This window comes from Lolium perenne, chromosome 1, assembly GCF_019359855.2.
Source record: "Lolium perenne isolate Kyuss_39 chromosome 1, Kyuss_2.0, whole genome shotgun sequence".
Classification (NCBI taxonomy): Eukaryota; Viridiplantae; Streptophyta; class Magnoliopsida; order Poales; family Poaceae; genus Lolium; species Lolium perenne.
Genome location: NC_067244.2, coordinates 127,931,509 through 127,944,290, shown reverse-complemented (window position 1 = coordinate 127,944,290; position 12,782 = coordinate 127,931,509). Strand labels below are relative to the sequence as shown.

Genomic DNA, 12,782 nt, shown 5'->3' with positions numbered 1-12,782 from the left:
TAGCCCGCTTGTCATTGAAGATTCCGCGCTCTGGCCCGCGTAAATTCCCCGAACGACTGGAAAATCGTTGCTCCCCATGCCAAAAATAGGTCCAATCCGGATCAATTTTCATCCGGATTGTGCCCCGGGGACCTCCAACGGCTGGAGATGCTCTAAGTCAAACACAAATGGTTTCTCCTAGATGAGTTTAAGACTTTGGTTTTTTTTACACTATCTTAATCAGTGCTCTAGTCTGAAAATATGTCATTGTAATTGAGTTTTCGACGAGCAAATGAACTAAAGTGATCAGCGAGAGAACAAAATATAATCAATTAGTTTTACTTGGTTGGTTTACTTGGAAATTATAGGTTATGTATGCATCTATTACAACATTTTAATCAACAATAGGAAACTAATTGCTTAAGGAAACAAGGTGCTACAATAATTTCAGACAGCAAAATGCAACATTCTTCAGCCTAACAAGTGCTACCAATACGTCTCACAATTTATTTTAAAAATCAATGATCTTAACGGATAACATCTGGTAGGAACATACATGTGCAATAATTATACATGCTACTAGGAACAAATCTATGATGCAATATTTGTACATGCTAATGCCAATATGTACCGACATGGCACTCAATATAGACACAAACACGAACAATACAATGGGTATTAGTGGCCTACTAATCAACTGTCGCCATCGGACCAGGTGATGCCCTCCATCCCAATATTCTGGTCTAGCCCTAGGGCATTCCACACTGCAGGAGAGGCGTCGACAATGTTGTTGGCACAAGGGGGTTCATAGTTGTGATCTTCATCGCAGCCATACACGGAGTCACACTCATCCACCACCTTGGCATACACGGACTTGCCATTGGCACTGATCTTGATGCGATGCCCGCAACGATCCATGTTATTAAACCAGCCGGTTGACAGCGCGACAACCATCTCCTTATCACTATGGTAGGCATTGTCACACTCCGACGGACCACCGCCGTCCTTGCCCTTCTCGAAACTGTTGAGAGTTAGGACGGCCTTTGTGCTCGCCGTGACTGGTGGCGAGCAATGGAACTGCGGGTACTTCTTGCCATCCTCACAACAGTCCGGATCGTTGCTCCTCTCACAGTTCCCTGATTTTCCCGGAAGGTAGCCGCTTGCACGGCAAACACCGAGGCCTGGGCGGAGTGAGGATGCAATGTGGGAGGTCGAGAGCGCCACCATGAGGAAGATTGCCATGGTGGCAAGAGCTCTTACAGTTGTCATCTTAGACACTGAGCACTCTTGTATGACCCCCCTTGGTTGATGCTACGCTAGTTTGTTTGCGTTGGTTGCTTGAGTTAAAGAGCTGCAGGGTCGATTTTATAGGTGGTGATCTCCCTGCTTCTAGTTCAGTTATGAACACAAATTATCTGCATGTTTTCTACGGCAAATTGCTGATAGTTTTATACTCCGTAGCGTATCAAATGATTTGAAATAGGATGGAGCGTGACGTACGTCTCATCAGGATCCTCCGGAAGAGCGGATTAGAGCGATGATAAAATATTGAAGAATAGGGTGAAGGAACTGAATGAACTGATAGCAACGTTATATAAACAAAAAAGGTGCAGGTGTTTTCTATAAACTGAATGAACCGATGACAATTTTTAAACTAACACCATCGGGAATGATCATGGTAGAACAACTAAAAAGTTGAAGTGTTTTATTTAACAAAACGGAGTTAATTTATACAAGTAATGTATATATATACATCCATAATCATGTCAATTTCTATAAGGAAAAAAATCAGTTTCCTGATCAAGGAGAGAAAAACAAGGTTGGTTGCTTAAAGTTACTGGAATTTGCTTAATTTGCGGCACTACCCAGGAAGATTCAGCACACGCGTTGTATAGCTACCCACATGCACGTCAACTTTGGGATGCAATGAGAGGCATTTGGTATTTACCTTCGGACGTAGAGCTCCGGACCAACACAGGTTGTTGGTTGCGTTCCATCCTGGAAGCTGCTCCGAAGCAGATGTGCGATGCTCTGCTCGTTGCTTGGCGAGCTTGGTATGCTCGTAATGAAGCTACTCATTCTAAACCTCTCCCTTCGATCGAGAGTTCCAAACGCTTCCTCACTGGCTACGTGAGTATACTAAAAAAATCTGAAGACTTCATCAACCGGAGATATGATCAAAGGCAAGCAACTAGTTCTGACTGGTTCAGTTTCAAACTCGGTTGGTGCTGTACCAGAAAAGCCACCTGATAAACATTGGGAACTCCCTCCTATGGGTTGGGTGAAGTTAAACTGCGATGGATCGGTCAAGTTGGAAGATAGCTCGGCCGGAGCTGGTATGGTGCTTAATTAGAGATGAGAATGGCCACATCATATTCTTGGCTTGTCGCTAGTTGTTAAACTGTTCTGATCCTCTTGAGGCCGAAGCTATGGCATGTGAAGAAGGTTTGAGATTGGCTATGCAAAGGAGCGATAGTCCAATAACAGTTGAGCTCGACTGTTCAGTCCTAGTTGATGCTATCAAGGAGAAGAACCAAGACCGTTTGTCAATCGCACATTTGATTTCAGAGATTAGAGATATGCTTAATAGTAATAGAGTTATTTCTTTTGTAAAAGTGGATCGTATGCAAAACAGGGTTAGTCACTGTCTAGCTAATTTAGCAAGAACAGAAGCTAGAACTGCCATTTGGCTTGGATCGGGGCCCGAGGTTCTGTCTCAGGTGTTTGCCCAAGACCTTCTTGTAATCCCTGTGGCTTAATATATCCTCTTTTACCCATAAAAAAGAAGGTTGATTGCTGCACGTGAATGTTCCTATCCGAGGTAAGAGACTAAGAGGTGTACCAGACAAACCTTTTTTTTACTTGTTTTAAACATCAAAAATTTCATAGAAAACGAGTGCAAAGAAATAACATGTAGACAATTCATAGCCAAATTCAAAACATGTTTCTTAAACAAAAACAACAAATTTTAGTGGCATGTACAATAGTTGATAAGACTGTTCTATCTTAATTCCGTCACACAATCTAGATAGAAGAATAAAACACGATCTACATGATAGATATAGATGGGCTGCATCCCATTTAGGCAGCCCATGTAACCTACACTTCTTGAAATCTCAACCCCAATTCTATGGCAGCTGGTTGGAGTTGTGGCGATTATGTTTAGTCCCACATTGCTAGCTAGGAGGGAGTTGAAGTAGCTTACAAGGGTAGTTGTTCCAGCTCCACTAAGTGAGTGAGAAGAGAAGGGGTCCCCTTACACCCCTCCTCTGCCGCCACATTGCGTCGCGTGACTCGAGTTCGAGTTTGAAACCGGTTTTGTGGCAGACTTCTTTTTGTTCGGTGTACCAGCTAGGCTGGGTGTGAATGTGTCGACAAGCATGTGCTTGTTTGACATGTACTCGGCTTCTAGAGTCTTCCTTCGCCACATATCAATTTGGTTTGGTAGAGTGTCACCCAAGTCTCAGCTATATAGAGGAAAAACTTAACAAATACGATGAGTGGTTCGTTCATTCCGTCTCTTCCTCACCGTAAGTTCCAACAGTTGGGCCATCCTCTGGGCTTCCCATCCCGGCGACCGTGTGCACGGCCATCGGGAGAGAAGGGTCTCAAAAACCCCGCCCCGATGAGATCCTGCACCAGGAGGCATGCGATAAGGTTTTTGGGGATTGTCTTGGAGCGAATCAACCGTTGTTCGAGTACTATGTTGCCGGCTGATGTGGGCATAACCCTTCGGGTACCCGACATTGCCATACTCGGTGCAGATTATGAAGATGCGCCAACACAAGGACTCGACAGGATGAACCCACAAGGAATATCAACTTGGATTACAAGAAGGAAGACTTCAATACGAATCTTACTAGGACTCTTGTAAACCCTAGCTTGGCTGATATATAAAGCCAGGTAGGGGCACCCCTTAGGGTACACATATTCAAAAACAGAAATACATAGAGGCGATACGCCTAGACATCGCAACCCGCAGCGATCCTCCACCGCGGTGACGTGAACCTGGGTACGTCGTGTCTCCTCTCGCTCCCGAAACTTCCGTCGTCGCCTTTCTCTAAACCTAGACCTCTCATGGTGGGCATTGTCGAGGAACCGCCTCGTCAATTGACGCCGTCTATGAAAAAAACGGCGACTGAATTTTATCATCTGGGTTGTATCTATAAAGTTCACCATCAACATCGTTAGCAAGATGGAAGACGAGAAAAGAAGCAGATCAAAGCATCATCACGAGGTTGCTCGTGAAAAACGCCGGTCAAAGTCGAGCAAAATTTTGACAACAGGACTCGCGACTGCAGCAAGATTGTTTCCTCCGTCAAAGTGCTGGTTCGTTTCCATCAAAGTGCTGCTTCATTTCCATCAAAGTGCTGCTTAGCAACACGACTTCACGTGGCAAAGAAGGAAGGAAAAAAAGGAATCAGCTCCTTTACAAGTTCCTACCTTGTACTACGTACGTACATGCTCATGCTATGACAAAGGGAAAAAGAAGATTACTTCGAGGCACCAGTACATCATGCGCGGACAATTTAACATATACTCATATTTTGTTGCTGCCACTTTCGGCTTCGCCGTGGTTTCCGATGGCTTCAATTATGGGCAGTTTTCATCACCATCAAGTCCGAAGAAACTTACATCGCCATCCAACACAAGGATCATCAGGTGTTATACTTTCAATTAATTTTTACATGTAAAATTATTTGGCTAGATATTTTCGGCCCATACTATTATTTGCGAGCGAATTTGCGTACTACAGTATAATTACAGATTGAAAACAAAGCTTCGATTACTCTGCTCGGTCGACTGCGCCCGCCATGGTGCACTCGTCTTACTAGGGGGCTCACCTGCTATGGACCCGACATCACGGACCCCATATATTCGGGTGTTCACATGTCCTCTTCATCGATTATTTATGGCCGCGTATCTACTTCGACTGCGTCCGTCACATCAACTATTTCTGATTGCGCAATTATTTCGACTGCGTCCACCATGCGACCTGCTTCCACATTGGTCTCGTCACAGCCGAGTTAATGGCTTCATCATCTATGGTTATCAACAGATTTACTTTCTTCATCTCTGGATATATCTTCTCCCGATGACACATATGGTTATTAACGGATTTATCTCCTATGGCTATATAATATTGATCCGATATATTCTTGGGTCAGTGGATTTATCATCAGGAATATTCAATGGATATCATCTTATATAATATTGAACCGATGCGCTCCCATTGGAAGCGCTGGAATTACTTGGGGGCTCTTGGAAGATCTTCGACTATTGAGTTTACTTCCATCGGGAGCGTTGGAATTCAAGAAGACATGAAGATCTCCAACTATTTTGACTACTCCCATCGAGAGCGCTGGTTCGCTTGAATTTAAGCAACATGAAGAATCTTATACTATCAATGATTTCACCAAAAGCCTCAGGGAGCATGTGAGTGCTGCAATTGCTGGAAACAATAAAACATATGAAAGGTTCATGTCGGTACTCCAATCGGGAGCGCTGGTTCATTGAAATTCAAGAAGACATGAAGATCTCCGACTATTTTGACTACTCCCATTAGGAGCGCTGGTTCGCTGGAATTCAAGCAAACATGAAGACTCTTTATACCTGAAATTATCATCTAAAGCCTCGGAAAAAATACGAGCGCTGCAATAGATGGCAATCAACGGGACTTGCAAAAATATACAATTATCCTTTTGCTAAATGCCTCAGAAAATATGCGAGTGCTGCTAATAGCAAGGATAAAATTACTTACAAAAAAGACCCATGTCGGTACATCAAAAAAAGGAGGTACTAAAGAGCGACGGAGTCAACGGCAGGCATAGTTCCCTCGATTTGTTCGGGGGATGTCGCCAAAACATACATCATCGGTTGTAACAAAGTTGCTATTACTATGGGTTTATTGAACCTGCAACATGAGCTGATCACTCAAAGAAATTTCTCCCGAAAACTTTCATACAAAAGCATCATAATACCGATGCCAAAAATAACAGCATCAAGATTTGCTCAACAAATATTTTCCACCGGCATCTGAAGAAAACTATAACATCGGGTTGCTCGACTTGAGTCTACACACGGTTGCAACCATCCGTGCCTAGACTCGGCGGCTACTCCCATCGGAAGCGTTGGAAACGCACCCGATAAAAATTATCGACTCCTTCGCGCCATCATCAAAATCATCGACTCCTCCGGGACATCATCAAAATCATCGACTCCTCCGGGACATCATCAAAATCACCGACTCCTCCAGGACATCATCAAAATCATCGATTCCTCTGAGACATCATCAAAATCATCGATTCCTCTGTGACATCATGAAAATCATCAACTCCTCTATCTATGATATCATCAAAATCATCGACGTCATCAAAAGCATCCAAATGTTCTCGGAACTCGAAGAAGTCTATGGTATTGGACTCAGCATTTTTTACACCCTATACATGACTATTTCATATTCATCTACAGGCTCGGGGGCTACTCCCATCGGGAGCGCTGGTCGCGCACCCGATAAAAAGATGGCAGCCTCAACAACAAAGAAGATTAAATCCGAAGATGTCGGCATCAACATCAAGATCTTCGATTAGTACAACTTGAGTCTATGTGCAGTTGCGAGAACCCGCCCATAGACTCGGGGGTAACTCCCATCGGGAGCGCTTCGCGCACCCGACAAAAAGAAACTTCGACTCTACATCAAGCACAAGATTCAATATTCAACAGATGATCAAGACATTCGGACGATGACAACTTTAGTCCCTGCCCGAAGCTTCACTTCGGCTAGACACTCAGGGGCTACTGATGTGGGCATAACCCTTTGGGTACCCGACATTTCCATACTCGGAGCAGATTATGAAGATGGGCCAGCACAAGGACTCGACAAGCTGGACCCACAAGGAATATCAACTAGGATTACAAGAAGAAAGACTCCAATACGAATCTTACTAGGAATCTTGTAAACCCTAACTTGGCTGATATATAAAGCCATGCAGGGGCACCCCTTAGGGTACACATATTAAAAAACATAAATACATAGAGGAGATACGCCTAGACATCGCAACCCGCAACTTAGAACTAGACTAGATACAACAACTCCGCCTATGGCGGCCCCCTGTACACATATACTCATTTAGTAGATTGCTAGTAGGACGTAGCGATCCTCCACCGCGGGGACGTGAACCTAGGTACGTCGTTGACAAGGTATTAACTTGTCAATGCCTACAAGTTATAGACTAGGGTTGCGGAAAATAGAGGGAAAGTAGATCTCGAAGGTTTCAGCCGAAAAGGTGCTCGACTGTTGAAAACTAGGGTTTGTGTGGACAATGATTCGATCCTTTCTTTCTCCCTCGGCTCCCCTTTATATAGGAGGTAGAGCCGAGGGTTTCGTATCGTACAAGTTTACAATGTTTGGAAGGTTTACACGAGTCCTCTTTGTATTACATCAAGACTTCCTAATACATCTATCTTCCATATCAATACTTATTGGGCTTCCGAGCTTCAAAGACTTCGGGTCGTAGGCCTTCAGTTATCCCCGGGTACCTTATTTGGCAGGCCCATCAGGGATGCCTATGTCAGTAGCCTCCGAGATTTTGCTTGAATCATAGAGTCGAGTAAAATCTTCATTGTAAACACAATCCATAAGTTCTATGAATCTTTGTAATATTTTTGCTCGAAGTATTTATATCTTGTACAACGATAATGGTAGAAGGGGCTGGTTCATCTGACGGATCAGGTACCAGTTAACTGCTGTTGTAGCAATGCCGCAAAAACCTACTTAAGGTCAAGTCCCTGGACACGACCTTGGGATACTGGCTTAATTCGACATGCGCCGCTCAAGGTCTTACCATATGCCGAATTCCAATTGAATTTTATCGAGTACCTAAAGCTTCCATTAGGATTTTTCTTTGCGTCTGTTGACACGTATAAAATAGTAGAGCGCATTCGGGTGCGATACCACGCCGCATAGGACGGATCCCGTGACTTACCTTCGTAAAAAATTACGGCATTCAGAAATTTTACCGCGGCAGACACGTTCTGAGAATATATTGTCGAGTGCCTTTTTTGGCTGTTGGAATGGCGCATTTATTCGACTCATATGATGACATAGTATCTTGTCCTCCCGATGGGATTATATTTCGAGTTATATATAACTCAAAAATGTGATGATCCCATATTTTGTCGGGTGCGCGACCAGCGCTCCCGATGGGAGTAGCCCCCAAGGCTACGACCAAGTGCTTGTACTTGGTTGTAGGCTCAACTTGTATTGTCTTCTCGCTATTTTTTTTATCTCCCTCGCTCTCTTTTTTTCTTCAATTTCATCGGGTGCGTGACCAGCGCTCCCGACGGGAGTAGCCCCCGAGGCTACAATCAAGTGTTTGCACTTGGTTGTAAGCTCATTATTTTCTATTTTCACCAGCTCTATCTTTTTCTTTGCTACCTTGTCCTCTTATCAGAAGTATGAACAATAATTCTGATAAGAGTAGCCCCCGAGCATATGAGCAAATGCTTGTGTTTGATCATGGGCTCTCAAAGTTTCTCTACCGAAACACTCGAAATTTTCCTGTCGCTATATTTGATAGAAGCACTCGAGGTTCTCTTTGGAGCGATGTCAGTGCTGACGATAGCCACGATTGCTTCCTTGGGAAACCACGACTCCTGTCACTTCGCTGAAACGTGGGCCCAAGATTCTGTACCATCGACACGTTGCACAAGTGGGGGGCACATGTCCTCCGTAATTTCCGGCACGCATGCAGTAACTCATTTCCAGTAACTTCTCGCTGAAAAGACCTTTGTACCCTTGTGGACACGCATCAGGCTTAAGATGCATTTCTTTTTCATCTAACGCCGCGGCGGATCAGCTCCTCGTTATAAAGCCACCGCACCTTCTACCTTTTTTCCCTTCGCGGCGCCGCACATATTCTTCCTCCCTCTGCTTCCGCCATTGCTATTCCTCTGAGCTCTTCGAGCCCTCTCGCTCTCTTTCGCTCCTCTGCTCCACCAAAGCGCTCCTCTATGCCACCACGCACGAAGCTGACCAGACACATAGCTTCGGGCACCAACGCTCCGATGGACAAGACTGAGGTCTCTGGATGGGAGCGCTCCAAGATCTCCAATCAGGACTAAAGGATGCTCAAGAAACTTGGGCTGCTGAAGAAAAAGGACTCGTTGATCTTCCCTGGCGACGAGAGCTTCCCGCGTCCTCTAATTGGATATCGGGTAACTTTTATTGACCACCTCATTTGCGGCCTCTCCACCCCTGTCCACGAATTCCTTCGTGGTATTCTCTTTGTTTACGGGATCCAAGTACGTACACCAGCTAACCCCAAACTCCATCCTTCACATCTCTATTTTTATCACATTGTGCGAATGCTTCCTCATCACCCATCCTCATTGGGGCCTGTGGAAGCACATTTTCTACCTCCGGCGCAACAACTCCCGCAACGTCGTCTACAACGTGGGCACGTTTGCATGTGCGTTCGACCCGACGTTGACTATTTTGACGCCAAATTCCCCGACTCCGTCCAAGGGTGGCGCAAAAGATGGATGTACATCCATGATGATTATGTCAACTCCCAGGAGTATGTCATTGTTCCATTTGAACCTGCCCAAGAAATTCTCAGACACCGATCTTGGGACGCAGAGGCCACTGCTGAAGAAAAGACGACTATCGATGCCCTGATGAAGCGCATCCATCAGCTCCAGAACACCCGTGGAGAATAACTCTCGGGTGTTCAGATAACTGCTTACTTCCTTAGGATCAGGGTGCAGCCTCTGCAGGCTTGCAAAAACCCCCTTTGGATGTACTCTGGCAAGAAATATATTGATCGTTTGTCCAAGGATCTCTTTGTGAAAGACTTGGAGAGGCTCATCCGACGTTTTTCCTCCTTGAGCAAGAAACACAAGGTTCCTTCCTCCAGTCGCGTGGAGCCATATAGCGCCTCCCACGCTCTTCCCAAAGTAAGTAGCTGTCCTTTGTGTTGCTTAGCTATTTTTGTCGACTGCTTTTTGTTTTCCTTGTGTAATCACCTTTGTCTTGATGTTGCCTTGTATAGGGTCACCAAATTCTTTCTTCTCCCCCTTCCTGAAGGTGGAGAGGTAGAAGAGAGAGACGTTGTTACCGATGACTCGCAAGAAACCTCTCGTCCTGAGAGTGAAGTCGCAGGATCTCAAAAATCCACAGCATCCTCCGAAAAAGAGACTGAGTCAGAACGCTCTGACTCTGACCACTCCATCTCTCCTCCTCTCGCCGTTTGTCCTGGGCGCAGGAGGAAAACAGATGATGTCGAAGATTGGGGCACCCCCAAGCCTATTGACTCGGCTGCCGAAGAAGCTTCTCCTGAAGAAGAGGGTGCCTTTAACCCCTATGATGACGCTGGCGCCGTGAGCTCGTGAGTCACTTTATTGTTATGTTTTATCTAACTCCCTTTTCTTCGGAATGCTCATTTTTATATATTGACAACTCCGAAGAGGAAGAAGAAAAGGAAGAACCCGCAGTTCATGGTACAACTCCGAAGAGCACATCCAATACCATGGTTCTTTCTGAAGAACACCGCACTGCCGCGGAATCTTCGCCTCCCCCTCAACAAAACGTGGAAACGTCGACTCCTTTGGCCAGCCCCCGAGCCCCCTTGCTGAAGAAACGAAGAGTTGGGGCTGGCGATAGTCATGAAATTGTTGCGGGGAGTTCCTCGAATCCTTCCCTGGATGATGTAAGTCTTCATTTTCTTTGACTCGATGTTTTGTATTGTATATTTTTTCCTTTCCGTCAGTATCTTTGAGCGTTTGCCGAATTTTTCTTCTCCTGGACTTACTTCTTAACTTGTACTCTTTATATCCTCTGATGAAGCATCTCGTCAACCTTGGAACCCTGTTTATTGGTTTTCGTGATGAAGCCGACGATTTGAGAGGTAGAACCCGCCTTATCTTTGGTAACTCAGTTTCGTCGCCTAGCACCTGTTTCTGATTTTTGATTATCGATCTTTGCTCCTTGACTATCTTTCCAGAGGCGCTCCCCCGGGCCGAGGAATGTGCTGACACTCTTGCGGCTAAGCTAGAGCTCAGCGAAAAGACCCGCGAAAAAGCCGAGAAAGATGCCGCTACTGTTGGGGACCTCCGCTAGAGATTTCAAGATGCTGATCACGCTTTGAGCGACAAAATTGCTCAACAGATCGCGCGTGAGAACGCCATAGTAGATCGGTTCGACACCCAGAATCGTAGATTTGTTAGTAAGTTCTTTCCTTCACTTGTCTTTGTGTTTATCTTGATTTGCTTCTCTAAATGTTGACGAACCCCTTCTTTGCTCCAGCAGGAAGGATGGGTGAAGATTTTACCTTGCACGAGGGGGTCGAGGATCGTATTCTCGACACCCTTTCAATCCTCGAGTTGCATGGCGACCTGGCGCACACCAATATTTCCAACGCTCGTGTCGCGTTTAAGAGACTTTTTCCCCACTTCTTTCCTAAGGAAACACATCCTGAAATTTTCTCTGAGCTTGTCCATCGCTTCCTGGGTAAGGAAGATCCTGCCTTGGTTTATCGGCAGGAAAACTTGAAGATTGGAGTCGAGGGAACCATCGCTTTGGTGACCGACAGCCGGTAGGACGTCGATTGGGCAAAAGCTGGTAGCCCTGAATGGATGAACAAGGAGAATTGGAAAAGCTTGGTGAAGGCTGCCAAGCCTCACTCGAAGAAAATCCTCGCTTTCTTGGAACCGAAGCTTGCTCCATCCGCTAGTACTGCCAGGACGGAGGTCAAGTAGACCAACCTGTGCCTATGTTTCCTCTTTTTTCTTTTGTAGTTGTCGTTATCTTTGTGATTTGCGACTATCTATGTCGAATCGCTAGGAGTCAAACTTTTGTAAAGGACCTCGATTATGTAAATATCTTCACTATTAATAGAAAAGTGATCCTTGTTGAATGATTGATGTCGATATTTCTTTCTTCCAGTTCATATTTGATAACTATACCGAGGCTGCTAGACCTTCCCATGCTTCTCCTGCCACGTCTCGCTCTATATGGACACATGCCGATGTTTACTTGGACGATTCTTCGTGTGCTGACTTAGTTCAACAGGGGCTGGCCGAACTTCGACAATAGCTTCAAGCCATGAAAAAATAAGCCGTCACTGTTATGGACCAATCTCGCAAATCCTCCGAGCATGAGAAAACTGCTCTTCGACAAGCCTAGGAAGCTCTGGAGTTAAAGAAAACTGCGGTAACTGAAGCTTTGCGAGCTACCACCCATGAAGATTACATGCTTGACTTGATGACTGAAACAAGTCAGGATATGGCGGGTACGTTTTGCTACATCTTTCTTTTTCCTCGACATTGCCCGTGTGCTTTGTCATATCTTTTTTTTTCTTGACTGGATCTAGGTTCCTTTCTTGATTCTGTTGCTGAGTATCAACGCGTTGATTCGCGAGTTGAGGTCCTTCTCCAGCTTGCCAGACAAAGTGGTAGTGATTTCTGGGCGAACGAAGACCACACTCGACGAATTGTTCGGTTCCAGGATCATGCCGCTCAAGTCCGGGAGTTTCTTGACTTCTGCACTATTACTTTGGCCATGGTGTACAACGCTATGTTTCCTCGGAATCCTCAACCCGCAACTCTTCCTGATTTGATGAAAAAAGATCAAGAGCGTACATCAGATTCATGACTTTGTGAAAGTTCAGCTGATGGCCGGCGCCAGATTTGCTTTGATCTGGTTGAAAATTTGTCACTCAAAACTGGATCTGAATAAAGTTATCGACGTCTGCTACTCCAAGTTAAAGCATAGGAGAAGAAACGTCGACAAGCTTAACGATGCG

The 12,782-nt window shown here is 45.2% G+C and overlaps 1 protein-coding gene across 1 annotated transcript; it reads right to left on the bottom strand.

Annotated features, from left to right (window-relative positions):
* Positions 1 to 672: 672 nt before the first annotated feature.
* On the bottom strand, positions 673 to 1,248 carry LOC127333217 (putative ripening-related protein 5). The gene has a single exon (XM_051359560.2). It carries the CDS (start codon positions 1,246 to 1,248, stop codon positions 673 to 675), a length of 576 nt encoding a protein of 191 aa, XP_051215520.2.
* Between the last annotated feature and the right edge of the window lie 11,534 nt (positions 1,249 to 12,782).